At 33.7% G+C, this 21837-nt stretch overlaps 1 protein-coding gene across 1 annotated transcript in view; it reads right to left on the bottom strand.

Annotated features, from left to right (window-relative positions):
* Smp_131050 (putative camp-dependent protein kinase type II regulatory subunit) overlaps positions 1 to 21837 on the bottom strand; it is a gene marked incomplete at both ends in the record, with an annotated part of 35630 nt that overhangs the window by 9033 nt on the left and 4760 nt on the right. Inside the window, 4 exons of the mRNA XM_018797372.1 lie at positions 2187 to 2238; positions 3641 to 4049; positions 7598 to 7704; positions 17852 to 17994. Coding sequence (XP_018652421.1) covers positions 2187 to 2238; positions 3641 to 4049; positions 7598 to 7704; positions 17852 to 17994 — 711 coding nt within the window. The remainder of the gene's footprint in view (positions 1 to 2186; positions 2239 to 3640; positions 4050 to 7597; positions 7705 to 17851; positions 17995 to 21837) is intronic.

Below are 21837 nucleotides of genomic sequence, written 5' to 3'. Positions count from 1 at the left end.
ATCAAGTTTTATATAGTTGAGACCATGAGTCAATTGAAGCTAGTCCACCATGGAAAACCTAGAAGCACTGGACGGCGAGATTGTGGGTGCGTACTGCTGAGGAGTCCCACAATAGGACAAAACGGCCTTCCAGTGGTTCCAATTGACTGATGATCTCAACTATATAAAATTACTAGAATCTCCACAAAACCCCCTTCTGATACTTATCAAGTTTGTTATGTTATTTCCATGAATTCTAAGTAAATATTTTCAACTTAAAATACTCAACCCAAACTTACTATCTCATAAATGATTAAAGCAAATGTTTATTTACTTAGATAAAAGGTTAATCAAGCAAACTTGACATAACACATGGAATACTTAACTAATATTCATTGGAAGATCTTAAATAAATAAACATACTTAAAAAGGAAATACATAAATATTTTGACGCCGACAGGTTTTTTTTTTTAGATTAAGTTTATCCTTCTACTGACCTAAATTTAAGTAGATTTTATTTTTAATACTTATCATATAAGTTGAATATTGTCGTAGATTTTATGACTGATAAAAAAACTGATTTGTTTATGTAGAACTGATAATGTCAAATGATGTTTTTCTACTATTAAAAATGATTGTTTGTTTCTTCAGAAATGAATAATAGAAAAAAAATATTGGAAACATTATAGGTTATTGAGTCCCAGAGTGAACATTTACTCTTGGCGTAGGCGTATCCAGCTGACGAATCCTAAATAGGATGAAACGCGCGTCCTGGATGCCACTGATACCCGCTATCCATCTTTGCGTATTATAGATTGCTTTGGAAAGTATTATGCCATCTTAGTGGAGGTATCATAAATTATTCAAACTTATGATAAGTTAGTTGAATGATTTGTAAGGATTGTTTTAGTTTCAAGACGAACTTTGTGAAGAATTGACATCACTTGGAGAACTAGTAGACAGTGAACAACTGTCTTAATATTCACAATCTTACATAAGACTGAAATAATTACGTAAGATAATCTTTGGATTAGTGAGTTAAAATCCATAAGTTCACATTTTTGACTTCATCTAATTCGAAATATTATACAATGGTTAACTACTGTTATGAATGAATTGATGTTTTACTGTCAACATTGTTCAGTTGCACTATTTACTGTCACATGAATGATTGTGTATAAATACTGATAAAGAGTATCAAATTGGAAGGAAAAGCTATCTGAAATTGTAGGTTTTCACCTATCTTCTAATGGATTTCAGTTAATGGGAATATGTATTTGCATTTAAAGACATAGATTATTGTGAGATTTAGTAATTAACTTTGAGAGATAATCTCAGCAATTCTTATCAGAAGCTGTGATTTGTGAACTTCAACCATGTCGGCTATGAAACAGTTATTCACATCAGATAATAGGAAATGATTACTCACTATCGCGAGTTCATTAAAGTTGGAGATGCACATCCATTAGAAGCTGACTCAGTAGCCTTTATTTTAGGCACTTACCTCAAAATCGAGGGTACTGGGTTCGATTATTGGTGATGTTATGAATTCACACTGTTAGGAAGTTTCATGCTAAAACGAAGCAGCTATCCACGGTTCTCTGATTTTCAATCGTTATCCAACAAAAATCATTTCATAGTGTAAACTATGATAATCTTTACATTCGTAAAAAAAGTTCTCATCTCAAGAAATGTCAGTAGTTTATTTCTAACGTCTATCCAACTACTAATTATATAACTATATCCGATTTATCTATTTTAACTTATAACTAATACACATGACACTTTTATGTTTACGTCCATTAACGTTACGGAGGTTGGCGGCCTGCTTGAATATCTGGGCTACCTGTTTCTACCATGTGAATATTTCAACAAGTTATCTGTTATTTTTTGTTTTAATATATCACTTTCTCTATTAACTGTATGACCTATTTAGGCGCGTTTATGAAAAGCTTACGACTTTTCGCTGTATAAATTATAAAAAGGTACAATCACAGGCATCGTAGTATCTGAAAATATTCATTCAAAAGAATCAACATTATTCAGAGGTTGATTCCTGAACTGCTAACATCTGACTGATGATCACTTCATATTCATCATTAGGATCGATCAAGAAGTAAGAATTAGAAACTTGTTGAAATACTTCGTGTTGTACTAATAATACAATAGTGAATAAACCTAATAATAATAATAGTGACGTAACCTACCTCCAAAATAAGCACCTTTACCAAGTCGACTCAATTCTACTTCTTTTGAATTCTATAGTAAAAATAATAAAATAAATTTAATTTAATGAATTAAAAATATTTAGGTTTGTCTTTACATTCATTAACCAAGTTTATATAATTTAAATAATTTAATTAAGGCAATTAATATTGTACATAGCAAGTGGTTATCAGGACTCAGTGGCCGAGTGGATAACGCGATGGTGTTTGAAACGAAAGGTACTGTGTTCGAGTCCCAGAGTGAACATCAACTCTGAGATGCAGGTACATCCAGTTGACGAGTCCCAAATAGGACGAAACGCGCGTCAAACTGGATTCCACTGCTGGCCAATATCCATCTTTGGTTACCATGTTTGTGAATTTAGGCTATATCAAGGCAATACGCACAGTATGCACATATGCCAATCAGAGACTGGCCAGTCGCAGTGCTAAACATCAATGGGAAGATTCAAACAAACACTACTAAATGAATTAATATTGTACATGTTTAACAAGTATATACTACTAATATCTTAGTATTCAGTAAGTAGTTTTAAATTATATAAATAATCAGGGTTGGAAATGACTCTAAATATGTGCTATACATGTTTTTAAGTGTACGAAAAAATAACACTAATTTAAATCTCTGAATAAGGATGCAGAAGGTCAAAATTTTAGATTTACACTATACTAGAAAGATTTTGAACTGAGTTACATATATACTAACTTCAGACATTCAATTATTCACAAATTATGCAAATGGTAGTTGATATTTTTTTTTTTAAAGCTTTATTCAATATTATATTTTTTGTACAATATAGAATTCTCAGCACAAAGTACTTCAACAAGTTTCCGTTTCTTACTTCTTCGTCCTTCCTGACGATAATTATTGAGTGATTGCCAGTTAGAACGTAGCAACCCAGTCAATCGACATCTGGATAATGTACATTCTTCTCGCTGCATATTGCCAGCAACCACGATATTTCTGATTAGGCCTTCTGTAACCTTTATAGCGAAAGGTCTTACACTTTTCAGAAACGCACCTGAATAGGTTGTGCGATTAATAGCCATAATGATTTATTAAAACAAACAAAATTAGATAACTTGTTGAAATATGTAGATGACAGGAACAGGTAGCCCAGATGTTTAAACAGGCCGCCAATGAGATGCGACCTGAATTTATCTGAATAAAAGAATGTGTATTCAGCTTGATAACAGGGATTACATGTGCAAACCTCTTCCAACTTACTTCGATCTAAGTAGCCAGGTAACGTTACGAACCTTAATAAAAATAATTGGCTCAGTGTCGAGTACATAAATCTGTTCTTGACAAACGAGTTATTTTCCTTAAATGATTAGTTTTTGTTTTTGGTTATAAAGTCAGTACTAAGGAAACTGATGTAACTCTTTACAGTTACTGTATAATCATGTTTACATTAAACATTATTCAACCTTACCTCTTTTACACTAATTCTTACAGTTCCCGATTCAATAATAAACATTTCTTTGCCAGTTTCACCTTGAGAAATAATAGTTGCTCCATCTTGATATATCCTAGATTGTAGAGCATCAGCAACATTTGTACGTTCATAACTACTTAATTCTTTAAGCAATGGTATATCTTCAAGTAGTTCTACGTATGTTTGTCGTTTGTGAAAGGCTGCTTTGAGTACAATACGTCGAAAAGTATTTCTATCCATAAGCCATAGTATACCATTTGTAGTAGCTATTATAGAAGCAGCCCGTGATGTATTATACATTAAAGCAAGTTCACCAAATGAACCTTGACCATTGTATGATCCAACTTTTTCACCAAGTTTCTCGTCATTTGACTGATTCTGTTTAACATATATATCATAGGTGCCTCTATAGTATATAAAAATATTAAATATTTAATAAATAGTAATATAAATAATGCATACAGATTGTTTAAAGAAAAATAAGACTACAGTATTTCGGCAGTACCGATGCAAGTATTTCATCCTAAAATATTAAAATTTCCCAGTTGTATCTCCATTAGGTTTTACTCTTATATAAAGTAAGTCATATTCAGCAAGGATCTTAGACATATATGGACTTGTTCAGTTTGTCCTTCCATATCAGCACAACGAAATGTCAGAGTCGTATAAGCAGTAACAGTATTAATGACACCTGTATCTTCTGGTTGATGGCTTTCGTAGTTCTCCAAGTTTCCACCCCATACAGTAGAACTGTCTTGATATTTGTAGTGAAAATTATGACTTTGGTGCTGTTTGACAGTTGTTTTGAGTTCCAGATGTTCTTCAATTGTAGATATACTGCTCTTGCTTTGCCCCCTAAAGCCACTCTGGGGCTACTACCGGTCCCAAGCCCGGATAAAGGAGGCGGGTTGGGTATGGGGTTAGTGACCCCATTCCGTAGAAAACTAGCTCGCTAAAAAAGCTAACCAGAAAGAATAATTCAAACCATTTTTTTCGACTCAATTAGAAATATTCATATAAGTGGCAGAAAAGCGATCTCATTGGATTTCACTTCTTTCTTTACAAATGTTCCATTCATAGAAACTATATATTTGTATGTGACCACGTTAAGAATAGGAACTTTGATATTTGCATCCCGGTATCACGGATATGTTAAAGATAACATTCCACTTTGGGCCACATCGATTTATATCTATAAATCTACTTGCTGCTGTGGGGCAGGTTACATCCTCCGCACAAAGTGGTCACTTTCTAAACATTACACGAAGTGACTTTTAAGAAGGGAATGCAAAGATATCACCAGTTCAGTACAAGAGCACCTGATCAACTTTGGAAACGTTGCTCCCAAGGAGCCTCCGTTCAACAAATCTGATCAATAGAAGGAATTGAATCAATTGGAGGCCGAACAGAAAGCTTATGTAATGCTGAGACGTTGGAGACCCATCAATTCAAGCCTGAATTCCGCATTACAAAAATGGTACGTGTAACCTCTCATCCATCCTTGGCCTTAATTCTGTTTTGGAGTACATTTTGGTCTTGTTTTGTTATTTTAAATCGTAATTAGTAATTATTATCCGCTAACAATTTTTTGTGATCACTATTCAATTGTTATTATTATGACTGATACGTCTTACTGGTTGAACGCTATATTCAGATCCTAAGCTAGTTTCGTAACCCCCAAGCTAGTACTACACAACGACTTGAACACGAGAAAAAAGGCACAAATATGTGGGAAGCACTTTACTCCAAAGGTTAGTTTTTGTACAGAAAATATAGGGTTTTTATAGTATTTTAAAAGTCCTTGGGTTTTACTGAAAATTCTAGAATACTGCTAAACATAGTGGCAGTGTAGTAATCAGCCAATCAGAACCTCTACATGTGATTTTTCATTTTCGCTATGTTTCTAACAAAACTTCTAATCAAACGCTGATTGGATGAAATGCTCCTTAATGTTTCATGAGCTTGTCATGTCGATTGCGAGAAATTTGCAGGATCATCCCAACAATGACGTTCACGTTTCTCATTTTTCTCCGTATCCGTCAAGTGGATAATTATCTTTCATAATGCTTACTCGTAAATTACTTTCATCCTCCTATTCTTGATATTTTAAATCTCGAATCACTTCATGATGCAATCTTCTCCATTCTTCTATAGACTTATATACTTACCAAACAATTATAAATACAATAATCAGTATTTAATACGATTGAGTAACAGAATGGCTATAGAGCAGATACTTTGATCATTTATTTTCACTTAGATACTGAACATGTTATGAAACAGTTGTTTATGATCTCTAGTATTCTTATTCCATGCTTTTGCCAATGTATTACGTCTTTAAATGTACATATCTCACTAGACATATTCTGTTCAGTATCTACTATTCAAACCTATTTTCTATTCTCTATAATTAAAACCTTTGAATATTCTATTTAATACTTTCTTGTGCTTAACTTTATGTCATTGTGTCGAAAATATCTATACATTACATGCGTAAACTAACGCTTGCGAATATTTTAGAAACATCGGAAAACTATTCCAGATGTTGGTGGCACACTTAAACGTTTGGGCATACAGTTTTTGAAATTCTCAAATATTACAGCTAAGCCTTCTATTCTACATCTGTTTGAACTTGTTAGCGGGAAATAAACTGGATTAAGGCACGTTATGTACATGATTGTTACGGCGCACACTGATTGGCTAATTATAGATCAATCAGCTCTGGCAGATTATTTGAGAAACATCTAGAAGGTTCTTATGTATTTACTATAAATATATGAATGTTTTTCTAACGATTGATTGCTATTCACCTACCCTTGTTATTTTGAATACAATTTCGTTCTTGTTCAACGTGTTCTGATTTTTTGGGGTCTTGTCGAGTGTCATAGTATAAGAATACTAAGCAATAGGAGTAGCTGGGTCGTTTATTAGCAAAACAATTATAACAGAACTGAATAGTTTCAAATTCTAACAGTATGTACCGAAGTGCTTAAAAGCTACTTAGGATTCTCTATCCTGGAAAGCGTAAAGGGAAACACTCCATCTGTTTGTTGGAATTTTTCTATTTTTAGTGACACATTTGGTGATCAACTATAATTTATGGACGACCTTTGAACGAATCTCAAGTGACCTTGAAAAATATATTAGCCTGTCAGTAAACAGTTAGTACGGAGTAAAAATATGTTATGCAAAAACAAAAAATTAGAGTGTATACACTTCTTTTATACGGTCCAAAAACTTGTCAGGGTTAGAAAGAGGTTCAAAGGTTCAAAAGTCGTAATGCATAAGTTAGAGGAGCTCATCTATATGGCTCCATAATAGTTGGCCTCTGGAGCCATGATAAGGTCACAAAAACCCTCTCAGTCTCGACCACATAGCTTCATTATTGTTTTTATGTACTCCGGTTGTGTAAGTTTATCATTTTTATCATGGATATGTCCCTACAATGCTCATACCACTGAACAGCCGAAGCGTCAGTGACATCTGCGAATATTGCAGTCAATTTTACTGGTACTTTTATTATACAGTTCGCGGCAATTATTATAATATGCCTTAGTCTCAATCTGGATCGAGTGAAAAAGGTTCCTAATCTAGCAAACGTCTTCCTTCAACATATATTACATCGGAGGACATCGCAGTAGTCTGCACAAGGTCTACAAGTCATTTGATCACTGCAATTACAAATAAAGGAACTTCTTAGTAGTATCATTTGTTGTAGTCGCTTAATTGTCAAGTCTTCTCTAAAATTCTCTGTGAAACGATCGTACATTAGCACCAGGTGCTGAAATTGGCGCCGTGACCTTGAAATTCCTCAAACGCTTCTGATTGGCTCGCTCATAAATTATAGTCTCGCCAATTGAATATTTTTGCAGTCTTCAACGAATAGCCAGGTTATTTATAATATAGTCAAATAAAACCCATAATGAAAAAAAAGCAGAAATTTAGCTAACTTACGATTCAATTACGTAGAAATTGTCTCCATCATCACCTTGTTTGATAACTACGTCACCTTCTTTGACTTTCATTTCTTGCATGGCATCAATAACTTTTGACTTTTGTTCCTTAAATTCCAAAGTAGAACATTAAAATATGAGTGAATTATCTCATTAATTCACTGGTAAAAGTAGTTATCATTCATAATTACAATGTTGATATGTCAAGATGATGGTACATCTGAAGTTCATTATATGTTTAAAACAATTAGTCCCTTTGATAAATTTCGATAGTATAATAAGAAGACGAAGATTATCAGAACTATATGATATAAAAAGGTGTATACTAAGGTTTATTGAAGCCTTAGCCATATGAAAATTCAAATCTTCTTTGTGTATTCAAAAACAGTTTGTTCTCACCTTAAACCTACCCTGGTAATATTAGCTTATTATCCAAAGTGATTAGATGTCAAATTGTTTTCACATTTATTTATTTATTATTATTATCCTTGTATATTCTTACCCCCATTTCCAGCCTAGTTGATCTTTGATTTTTATATATTAATGTTCTTAACAAGTGTGTGTGTGTGATCAGACTGTTCTAAATGTATTGCGCTAATATATCACATAGTCCTGATAATCTTCGTCATCATATTACACCATCGAAATTCATCATATGTGTTACAATTTTGATTCATCATTGTATACTCTTGATAGTTTCTATTTTCGAAACAACAAAAAACTACACTAACTGGCCTGAATATCCAAATGGTAATATCTCTTTGACATTAAACGATGCTAGTTAGTATTTTGGAGCTATTCCATGCTAGCAAGTATTAACTACCACAATACTTAGCTTCAGATCTTTGTATTAATTAACTTTATATAGTTGAGATCATGAATCAATTGAATTTAGACCACCATGGAAAACCTAGAAGCACTGGACGGTCGTTTCGTCCTATTATGGCACTCCTCAGCAGTGCGCATCCACGATCCCATCTCGCGAGATTTGAACCCAGGACATATCCGTCTCGCGCAAAAGCGCTTAACCCCTAGACCACCGGGCCGGCATCCAACGGTGTTGATGTCTAGCTTCAACCAATCCACGAAATTGAGAAACCATTTAACAATTGTCTTCAGTGAGTTGATATCTCCCAACAAACCTGGTTGAATTCCACTGGTTACTGCTTCTCACTAGAACTCCAAGAAATACTTCATGGAGCCAGTCACTAGTGAGCATATGATCATTATCAGAAGGGGGTTTTGTGGAGATTTTACTAATTTTATATAGTTGAAATCATGAGTCAATTGAAGCTGGACCACCATGGAGAACCTGGCACCACTGAACGGACGTTACGTCTTATTGTGGGACTCCTCAGCAGTGCGCATCCACGATCCTTCACGCAATACTCGAACCCAGGACCTTCGATATCGCACGTGAACTCTTAACTGCTAGGCCACTAAGCCGGTCGGCATCCAACGGTGTTAATGTTTAATATCAATCAATCCATGATGTTGCACAACCCTTCATCCACTGTCTGAGGTAGATAACCATTTTACACGGATTGAACTTCACTATTCACGGCTTCTCATTATACATATTCAGTTTTTCTCAACCAATCAATGTCAGTATGGAGAGGAACTATGTTAGTTGATGTTTACTGATTATTAATCACAGATTTTACATTGGTTGAGATGTGTGACCCTCCTTTTAAGAACAATGTAATACTCTTAGAGTGGTATGTATCAATGTTCAGTTTAAACAGATTAGAGTGAACACATTTAGTATATTGATAATTCCCTTATCTTAAATTCTTCATCTGTCTTGGTGGATTGTTAATCGGTGCAATTTTAACATGATGAATTAAAGCCTATTTGCTAGACAAAACAGTAGTGTAAATGAGATGTGACATTATACCAACCTATTTATCTATCTATCTATCAAAAAAGAAAGTATATTGTCCACGTGTTCACAGTGTGTTTCATTGTGACTGTGAAACTAAAATTATGGAGGTTGAGGACGTGACTAGATTGAGATAATTTAGTAAGAGTTGCTTTTATAGCATTACTTGGATATCATAGATCCAACATGTGGATATTACGTAAATGCTACAAACCAATTAATAAAGTTGTGAAGCTCTATAAGCTTACATGGTTAAAATAAGTGTTACTTATGCTCTAGAAACCTCATAACTCTATTAATACAGTAGCAGACAGTTTCAGACTGCAAAACCAAGGTGTGACATTACCATAATAATGCTAATTACCGTCGATTTTCTTCCACATTACATCAAATGACACATATACAGATTCATAAAATCCAAATTTATGCCTTGATAATTGATGAATACGTACTTCATAAGAATTTTTAGAAGATTACAGATTAATTATTGACCATCAAACCTTTGATAGCAGATTTATTCAAACTAATTAATAATTAGGTTAATCAAAAAAAAGGATTCTTAAAGCAATTATTCATAACGTTATTGGTCATAAAATAACTGTTGATAATACCGTTGGATGAGAGCTGGCTCAATGGTCTAGAGGTTAAGAGTATGCGTGCGAGATTTAAAGTCTTGGGTCTGAGTCCCACATGGAGGATTATGGATGTGCGCTGCTGAAGAATCCCATACTGGGATAAAACTTCCGTCCGGTACTTCCAGGTTTTCAATGATGGTCTAGCTTAGATCGACTCATGAATTCAACTACTAAAATTACTACGATCTCCACAACCTCCCCACTCTGATTATATGTATTTGATAAAATTTCTATAGTAGAAAATAAATTTCGGTTCTAATTAAAGACTACTTATTAGACTAAAGATATAACACTAATTAAAGGTATCTTGATATAAAAAAAAGAGGGGGGTAGTTTTACTTTTGAAGACAAATGCAGTAAAATAGTTATGCAGTGAGAAAGTTTGAATAGAAAAGAAATTAAAATGTTAGACTGATTATTAATTAATCGTTTTGAAGATGCTATTGATTACTAAGAAATGAAGCTTAATAAATAACCGTTAACCAAACTGAGTTCTATAGCTATAGGGGTTCGTTGAAACTGTTACATTTTCATGGTTTATATCACGGAATAATATTTAATAGGTAGACGTAGAAGATCGTGTTGAACTGGAGAGCTGTTTCGTCACAGCACAGAACTCTTCAGCAGTACGCGCCCACAACTTAACTAAGGATGAACGAAGAATCTTTAGGTTTCTCTTTAGGTGCTTAGCCTTTAGAGCAATGAGCTGAGATCCAGTAGTTTAAAAGTCTCACCATAATGAATTTGCAATATTAAAATATTGTATAACTATAATCAGTCTTTAGTCGATCGAGATCTGACTCCAGTTAGATCGTACGAATGATTGTTATTGAAATACACATTCCGCCAATCTTCGCATATAATTATCGACTTAACTCGCGTTGGTGAATGGTGGAATTAAATAAGTCAAGTACGAGAATGAATTTTGAATACGAGTATTTCATACAATCGTTGATCCAGACAAATGATCGGAAAAACAAAGCGAAATTACGCGCGGTTGATAAGACATGTGAGCCAACTCTATTTATCAAGCGTTAATCAATATTTATAGTCAAATAAAAATAAGTTACAGACATGTGATGAGTAAGATAAGAAGTGCACACACATACGCTCACATAAAAAGTCAGGGGTAACAAGAGAATAAGTGACAAGGTCAAAATGTAGCTTGAGAAGAATGAATAGATTGATCTGTCCAGTGGCTGGAATAACATATGGGGCTTGAAACAGTTCTAGTCACTACAATTCTATTATGTGAATTGTGAAGAATCGAATGGTTCTATCAGCTTTGTTTTTAAATTTATTGTTCATCCAGCTCTCTCTAACTGTTAATCAAGGTTTACAGATCAAGTTGCGGTATGGCCACTAACCTAAGTGATTTGATATAAGGTGGATTATATTTAGATGTTAAGTGGTCTGAGTTAATAGGATCGGAAACATTGCTTAGCCTAAGTTTCGTGTTGTTTAATGCCTATTAGGTAAGTATGGCTGCAATCTTAAAGAAACTAATTTTTACTGATGTGTTTGAATCCTAGTCACTCAGTTACACAGTGTGAGATTTTATAGACAAGCTATTTGAGCATCAATTGTGATTATCAGTTTCCTGACGCTTAACAGTACATTTTCCTCACAAGTGGTAACTAGCATGAAACTTGAGTGAAACAGAGCATCACACATACTAAGGGAAGATCAATAACACAGTTAAATAACCAGAATAATAGGGAGACGTTTACTAATACTGTGGTGTGAGTTACTTATATCCACATAAATAGTATATAACGATGGTCAGGCATTGAATGTATTTCAGTAGAAGATTGATAAGGAAAGAACGGGAACAAAACAAAATTGGTATGAAAATGCATGAACAATAATAATCGGAGACGATAGACTGATATTTGCAGAAGGAACGGTCAAGATTGAGACAATTGATTGATAGTCTGTAGATTAATTATTTACAATGTGGTTCTCATATTTTACTGAGATATGCCGTAATTTGCGCCTAGATACATTTGATACATCTTGTTCACTACAATACTACCACTGTTGCTATTACTACTACTACCACCATTACTACTACCGTAATAAAGTAGAACATACAGACGAGGCAATCAATGTTTCTAAATCAAACTTACAGAACATCTTAGTAAAATCTGAGAACCATATAGTAAACATTTCATTTGCGAAATATCCATCAGTTGTCTCAGACTTCATTGTTCTTTCATTTCCATACCAACCATTCTCTGTTCTCGTTCTTCCCTCTTCGACTTTCTCAACCTTCTACTGTCAAGATTTCCACTTTCGATTGATGCTATAAACTACCCTATATCTTTCGACATAAGTAATAGACACCACACTACTACTAATCTTCATTTTAAATTGACATACATTTTAAATGAATATAAGTCTTAAATATTCTATATTCAATTATTCTTCATAATATTGATTTTGTAAAGTGCATCATTTCCAATGCAGAGTGGGTTGGAGAATGCTGGTCGGCGGCCTAATACTCCATTGGGAGTAACAGGCGTAAGTAAGTAAGTATCATTTCCATTAATAAGTGAAAAGAAAACTTAATGTGTGCCTTTCATTTATTCTTTACCATGGAAAATGTTTATTTATCTTGATGCATTTCATAAATTATCTAATCAACAAACAACTAAACGAATGAAGGTTGTTTTCTTTTATTGGATTGTTTTAATCTTTCAATAAATTTATTGTTTTTTTTTGTTTTATTTTGAGAATGCTCAATTGCCGCGCTTTAGTGATTGAATTCATTTCATTTAAAAGTAAACAAACAAATAAACAGATAAGTAAACACTGGAATTTGTTCCATTTATAGAAAATAAACAAAATAACTAATTTGTTAAACATAAATAAATTACAGTAAGTGAAAATTGAAGATCAATATGATTGAATTTTCGGGTTACTTGTTTCTCATAGTTGAAAGCGTGAGTCAATTGAAGCTAGACCACCATGGAAAACCTGGAAGCACTGAACGGCCGTTTCGTCCTGTTATGGGACCCCTCAGCAGTGAGCATCCACGGTCCCGCACTCGCAGGATTCGAACCCAAGACCTATCAGTCGCCCGCCAGAGCACTTAACCGATACACCACTGAGCCGGGATCCAACGGTGTTAATGTCTTACTTCAACAGATCCACGAAGTTGAGCGAACGTTCAACAATTGTCTTCAATGAGTTGTTATCTCACAACAGACGTGTTTTGAACTCCACTGGTTACTGCTTCTCACTAGAACTCCTGGATTTACCTCTCGATGTCAGTCACTAGTGAGAATATGATTATAGTTATTATCAGAAGGGGTTTTGTGGAAATTTAGTATTTTCATAGTTGTTTCTATCATCTAAATATTATAAGTTAACTGAGCGAGACTATCATTTATGGAACACCTTCGAGAGACGCTAAATTGACCTTCAGAATGTCCACATATTTACTAGAACTTAATGAGAGTTTGATGAATAGGAATTATGAATTACAGTTTATGGTTAGGGTTCGGAATTCGATTTAAAGTTTTCATCATGAACTGACATCAGCTAAAATGCCAAATTGGTATTTAGTGAAATGGATGAAGAATTTCGTGCCAAAATCCAAGACCTGTTATCATAAATCTGATTGGTTTGTTCATAAATTATAGTCTCACTGTTATCTGTTTTTTTTGTTTTAACACACAATAATGTAAGTAAACACATAACCTATTCAGGTGCATTTATGGAAAGTCTGAGACCTTCCGCTGTACAGGTTTAAAAAAATTACAGTCAGAGACATCTTGGTTACTGGCAATATGCATTGAAAAGAATGAATATTATTCAGGTGACGACTTTTGAAATGTTAATATATAACTGGCAGTCACTTAATATTTATCGTCAGGATCGATCAAGAAATAACAACAGGAAATTCAATAAAACACGTTATAATTTTGATAGTTGAGATAATCAGTCAATTGAAGTTAGACCACCATGGAAAACCTGGAAGCAGTGACCAGTGGAATTCAAACAGGTCTGTTGTGAGATAGTAACTCAATGTAGACAATGATGGATGTGTCGCTCAATTTTGTGGATCAGTTGAAGTTAGATATTAACATCGTTGGATACTGGCCGGCTCAGTGATCTAGAGGTTAAGCGTTCGCGCGCGAGACTGATATGTCCTGGGTTTGAATCTCGCCAGGTGGGGTCGTGGATGCTCACTGCTGAAGTGTTCCACAATAGGACGAAACGGCCGTCCAGTGCTACCAGGTTTTCCATAGTGGTCTAGCTTCAATTGACTCATGATCTCAACTATTAAAATTATTATAATGTCCACAAAAACCCCTTCTGATATGAAATAATTTGTGTTGAGAATTCTATATTGTACCAAAAATATAATACTGAATAAAGACATTATGAAGAAATAATAATGATAATAATAACAAGCACTAAATAATATTGTTTTAAGTAAGATTGATTCATGTCTACTTTATATTTTAAACTAATAAATATAGGCGGTACTCGTCATGAAATTACATCAAGTAAGATTTGTTTGAAAACTAGAGAGTGTGGAACAGCTGTGTTTTGTTTGAATATAATATTCCTAATAGTTATCTTTACAAAACTCCATTAGGAATGGAAGCCATGATCTTCAGGTTTCAAGGCAAATTCAATATTCTTAAACAACTGGTTCTCAGTCCATTGGCGATCGATTTTCATCTCAGCCATTTTTCAATATAGCTTAAAAATAATTCAGTGCTATCGGCGATAATAATCTCGACATAGACATGACTAAAACATTGGAAACTAGTTTCTAAGTGACTTACTAGTGGATACATGAGTATATCTTATATTAAGAGATCTAGGTACGATTATTTTAATGGTGAGGTGTCATCCATCACAGACTAGTCTCAATTGTAATACTATGGAAAACTTGAGAAAGCAATGAACAGATGTCTTGTCCTAGAATTAGACTTTTTAGAAGTAAATATTCCTATTAAATTTCAGCTTTTGTGGCGAACGCTCAAAGTTTCAACAGAAGTACAGACAGAAACATATTCTTCAGATAATAAACAGTAAACTTTCAAAGGCTAGACCAAAATTTATGGACGAACCAATCAGATTTATGATAACAGGTATTGGATTGCGGTGCGAAATTCATCATCCATTTGACTAAATACCAATGTGGTATTTTAGCTGAAGTCGGTTAATGATGGAAACTTTAAATCGAATTCCTAACCATCAACTGTAAATCATAATTCCTATTCTTCATACCGCTATCAAACCCTCATTTAGTCTTGTAAATATGTGGACATTCTGAAGGTCAGTTTAACGTCTCTCGAAGGTGTTCCATAAATTATAGTCTCACCTTTTCAAAAGTAAAGAATTGGTTAAGAACCTTTTTAAGCGTACACTTTTTGTCGGTTTATTTATCAAGTCCTTTGATACTTTTATAAAACGGAATTATGCATTTCTTAAATATAAATATACATATATAGAATTGAATAATTATAGATATTCAATGATTTTTTTTATGAATTGGCAGTTAGCCAACAGTAGCTTGATATGCTGATCTATCTATTTTTCAAAAAACGTGGAATTAAGAAAATAGAACAGTCAGATTTGGACTCAGTGGTCGAATAATACTGCAGTACATAAGAAACTTTAATGTCTTGGGTTAACTTTACTGAAATAGGCAAATTAGAAAATCAGCCTAACTATTACTGTTCATGAGGAAATACATAATAATAAGATCAAGGAAGTTCTAACCATTGAAATCAAGAGGTCAACATCAGAATTTTACTATCTAATACTTGCTCATTCAATCCGTTATCATCATATACAAAAAATCTGTAAGTTTTTGTATATTTTAATAGTTAAGATTATGAGTCAATTAAAGATAGACAACCATGGAAGACCTGGAAGCATTGGACGGCCGTTTCTTCCCATTGTGGAACTTCTCAACAGTGTGCATTCACGATCCTGCCTCGCGAGATTCGATCCAAGGACCTATCAGTTTCGTGCAAGAGCGCCTGACATCTAGACCATGGAGCCGGATATCATCCAACGGTGTTAATGTCTAATTTCAACCGATCCACAAAATTGAGCGACACATCCATCATTGTCTTCAGTGAGTTACTATCTCACAACAGACCTGTTTGAACTCCACTGGTCACTGCTTCCAGGTTTTCCATGGTGGTCTAGCTTCAATTGATTCATGATCTCAACTATTACAATTACTATAATAACCACAAAAATTCTTTCTGATTTTTGTATATGTCTAAACATTTCACTATCGATAAAATAGATGAATGCAAATTATTAAAACTGATCTCATAAATCACATCTCAAATAGACTTCAAGTTATCGTAGTTTAGATCATGGTGAATGCTTCTCACTAATGATTTAACATAATATCTGTGTGATATATGTATGGTCCATTATATTTCGACTCAATCATGGTCGGAACAAAACCTAACGATATTAAATTTAGTCCATTATTATTGTACACTTCTGAGGAGTCTTGAGTTAAGATATCACAGGTTTAAAATCCTTTCCAGTTTTCAATGTCTCCCTAACAAGTTTTAATCAAAGATTAAAAAAAAACTGTTTGCTTAATTGGAATACATATTTCTTTCTTTATAAGGTTAGTTTTTCTTATCTAACGATTACGATATTTATTTATGAGTTTCTCAGAAGGTCACATTTACATGTTTTTCTCCTTTGTATATATATATAAATACAACGATGTTTTAACAAAAGAGCTAGGGCGTTTCATCAAGACCTACAAAATGGAAGAAAATGGAATACATACGAAGCCAACACTAGATTCAGAAACACACACACACACACCCACAGAATGAAAATGATCAGTTTATCTCAATAGGAAATCCTAGTTTAGATACATACTTTTTCTTTCTTCTTCTTCTTCTTCTTCTAATATCTATCATATGCTGAAATATATGTTAATTAATTCAATTTCTAAGCTTAATTTGTCCTTTATTCTTTTGTTAGATTAAGGTCAGTGATATGGGGATTGGTAAACAAGATAATCAACATTTAAATAATCATGTTGTCATTACAAGATTTATTATAAGTAAACAAGGGATTGGAGACACAATTATACACCAGTTATTACTTCTTATGATAATAAAGGGGGGGGGGTACTTAATATATAGATTTACAGTAATGAACTATATTTGTCTTTGATAAACTAACAGGTTATAGCTTTTCTTAGAGATAATGATCTCCTGTATAAACTAATCCTATAATTTATGTATATATATTCTAATTTAAATGCATTTAATCTACTTTAGATATAGTATTTGGGAAATGTTCTATCACAGCTTTTTTTAAACTGAAGATTTGCAGCTTAGAGGGGTTTGAATTCACTTAGTATTGTTTGTTTGAATCTTCTCATTGATTTTTAGGACTGCGATGGCGTTTAAAGCGAAAGGTACTGGGTTCGAGTCCTAGAGTGAATATCAACTCTAAGATGCAGGTAAATCCAGATGACGAGTCCCAAATAGGACGAAACGCGCGTCCTGTATTCCACTGCTAGCTACTATCCATATTTACTTACAATTAGAGGGGTTTGATTTGGTAACGATGTGTTTTCTAAACCTGGTGATTTAGCTATAGAGAGTTCATTATCATTCTGACTAATATATTCAGTACCTACTTCATGTAATAAGAAGTTATGGTCTTGTCCAGATTGATTTGGTATAGTATAAATAATAAAAAGAAAACATTCCAGACTTACTTCATCAAGGCATCGAAATAGTAGGATTTCTTTGACAGCATTAGTTAACCTAGAACGTTGACTATCAGATTTTGGATAAATTCGTCTCTCTTCTTCATTATTATCATCACTGTCTTTTTCTGGATCAAAACTTTCGGCAGCCACTGAAAGTTGTTGAAAAGAACAATAAAAGAGACAAATTTATAAGCTTACGATTATTGTGTTGAACAACTTTTATTTCAATAAAATATTAGGAATGTTTTCATGAATACCGATTAAATATGTAAAAGCTATCAATGAATTGATCACCAGGTAGTTACCAACGTCATATTCATCTAGTCCTTCAGGTGTTGTTCGATTTCTGTCTATTAAGTTACAAAGTAGACACTAATCTGAGTGTTGTGAAATCGCGTGTAGCATGTTGAGATGTTAGACCCACAGTTTTGTGTAGACTACTTCTAACCACCTAAAGTTAGTGTTATAACCTGTGAATGCCAATTGTTATATCTTGTACGCGCCTATTAGAGAGCAGTAAATTTATTGATCGGATCAGTGACATACGAAACCCATACGAGCAGTCTAGAGTACTTGTCGGTACTGCTTTCTGCCTAGCCCAGTCAGTTAAGTCCAGAACACCAATAACAGCTTCTGCAATATGAATCATTATTCTCAAACATACTGGGTTTATATACCGAACAAACAGACTACATCGTACCATAAAATAGAAAATAACATTTGTACAAGATTTGGCCAAATGTGGCTGTGAATAGGGGGAACAGTAATCAATAGACTGGGGATAACTCAGGAATGGTAAATCGTATAATAATAGTTTATAGATCAAAAGAAAGCTCGTAATAAAGGAAACATGAATATGAATAGTTAAGTTACTTAGCGATTATACAATAGTAAATATACGCATCATATCGGTCCATAAACAGTTCTCAAAAGTTGCCATTCATAATTCTCTTCGGGATATAACAGTTTGAAAATAAGGTACTCAATATTGATTCACTCAAACTAGCGCTCACATTGAAACTTGATAGATAGAATCTACTCAGCACTCAAGGACTAAATACACATGACATTATTCACTACTCAGTGGTTAAGCGATTGTTAATAGCTCAGCCTTACAAGGTATAAATCAAGACTTGAAGAGAATAGTCTGTTATTCATTCTGATTGATAAAAGTTAATTTATGCTTTGTATTGAATTTGAATGTAACGAAGAGAGGAAAAAGTTCAACCCTCTTAGAAATGCTAAATATGAATAGTATTAATGGTTAATGATATAATCTCATACAGCTTTCGAATTCTAAATACCCTCTAACCCATTTCATTTGAGTTCCATTAAGTTCATACATTTAACAATTCTCTACCCCCCGATTTCGTCAATTTTTCAATGATGTAAGCGTAATATTGGTTAAGTAACAGATAAAACTATTAAGCAATCACTTTGCTTGAGTGATTTATTTATGTTTATTTCATAGTGAAAATAATTTCCATAGTAATTCATGTTTATTCATATTTACTGTAACCATCACGAAAACATACTGGCATTTATAAACAGTTGTCTATGCAAGATAATCGATGTCCGTTGGTCGGATACCAACAGCAGCAACCTACCATGGTAAAGAACAAAATAGCTGCCAGATGAAGAGGAAATTATAAGAAGACATTGTAGGTGGATAGGATACTTAGCGAAAATCATCAAAATGAATCATAAGGCGAGTGCTGACTTGGAATTTCCGAGTTACAAGGAAAAGAGGCAGATCAAAGAACATATTGTGCCGGGAATCGGAAGCAGACATGAAAAGAATGAATAGCACCTTGGAAAAACTGGAAGGAAGAGCTCAGGACATAGTTGGCTGGGAAATCATAGCCGGCGACCTATGCTCCACAAGGGATAACAGGTATAAATAAAAAATCAAACAGCTCACATTTTTCAACTTCAGTCAACTGTAATATAATAAATTGATTACCTAGTGTCGTCGATAATCAACTTTCTCACTGTTAAGTTCAAGCCTCATACTAGAAATTCATTATGAAGATAAAGGATTATGAATAAGCACAAAAACAACACACCTTTACCAGTCACTTTCCTAAACTCTCAAAACAAGAAGAATCAGTTGTCAAATTCTTAATTGTTATCAATACCACTACAACCAATGCAAGTGTACAACAAAAGCTATCTTTTAATCACATTTCAGTTAGAAGTCAATGACACAATATATTTTTCTCAATCAAATGGTTATAATCATCACCTGGCAGCTATTTGATAAGAAGTATATACGTTCAGTGATCACTTATTAATTACGAAGGCTTCAAAAGTTACTCAAGGTATCATAACTCTTTTAAAACCAAAAATAAATGGAAAAGCAGTAAAGAAGCTAAATGACAGCAAATTATAATGATTATATTTATCCAGCCGTGAATTCAATAGTAAAGAGAAATGTCCATTAAAAAACACTAGACAATATTCATCTTATATGAACTGTGAAATGTAACTTAAAAGTTGAACAGTTATACTTTTCATAGTTGGATTCAAGAGTCAGTTCAAGCTAGACCACCACTGGAAACATGGAAGCACTGGACGGTTGTTCCGTCCTATTATGGGACTGCTCAACAGTGCGTACTCACGATCCTGTACACGGGACTCGAACCTAGGACCTTCAACCGAGAGCGCGATCTCTTAACCTCTAGACTACTGAGCAGATATTGCAAAGGTGTTAATATCTAACTTCAAACAATTCACGATATTGCATGACCAACTTCCATTGTCTTCAATGTGTAACTGCTTGATACCTAACATGGTTGAACTCGACTGGTTATGACTTTACAACAGAACTTTAGAAGTTTGATTTTGAATCTAGACCATAGGAGTCCAATCCGTATCAAATGGAGACAGTTATCCATCTCAGACAATAGATGAAGGGTTATGCAACATCATGGATCGATTAACGTTCAACATTAACACCTTTGAATGCCGATCGACTCGGTGTTCTAGAAGTTAGGAGTTCATGTGTGAGACAGAAGATCCTGGTCTCAAGTCCCATATGCGGGATCGTGGATGCAATAAAAACATCAAAAGTTTTTACTCTTTTTACAAATGACCATATTTTCAATGATTATATAACTTTTGTAAACAGTACAGAAACTCTTTATTATTGAAGCTGAATGAAAGAAAAATTAAAAAAATGATTACCAGATGTTATTTATTCAGTCAAATGAAATTAAGTGTCGGATCTAAGGAATTCACCAATTCACAATAAACATATGTTATGAATGTTTATTTATGAAAAATAATATAAATTACCATGGGTTTTAACACTTCAAATGACTAAATTACTAAAACATAAGGTACTTTTGAATCGATTTATAGTTTACATCAAAGTATAATGTTTATTAGATGATTATTGAAAGTCAAGAAGAACTGGACAGATTTTTTGATGATAGTATAAAACTCTTCAATAATATTCATCAATGAACTCACCAGGGATCGAATCAAAGACCTTCAATCTCACGTCATGAGTGTAAACTTAAGAACACTTTGCCGATATTCAATCACGTCAATGTCTAACTTTAATTGATTCGCGTTGTTGTATGACTATCTTCTATCATCTAGTGTAGATTACTGTCTTACACCTGACATGTTTAGACTCCGTTAGTTAATAATCTGATCGAATCCCCTATGTTTATTACGTAAAATTTTTAATAAGTAGATTGAACTAAATTTTTGTTAGTAATAATTTACATTTTAGTTGAGTAAAATATAAAATGAGCATACGGTTAATTGTTAAACTATAATAACTTATTTTATAGAGTTGAGATCGACCGCTCCTCCCAATTGAACGTCATTGATTTGGCCGTGTTTAGATTAGAGAAGTCGTATTTCGATTGGCGGATAATTGACGTGATGAAAAACCGAACATAAAATCGTAGCAAATCGGCATACGACCCTTTTTATGTTTTTTTAAATCATAACATGTAGTAGGAATGATAACGAAGAAA

Source organism: Schistosoma mansoni, chromosome 4 (genome assembly GCF_000237925.1).
Source record: "Schistosoma mansoni strain Puerto Rico chromosome 4, complete genome".
Classification (NCBI taxonomy): Eukaryota; Metazoa; Platyhelminthes; class Trematoda; order Strigeidida; family Schistosomatidae; genus Schistosoma; species Schistosoma mansoni.
Note: the sequence above shows the minus strand (reverse complement) of the source record. Positions and strands in the feature narration are given on the sequence as shown.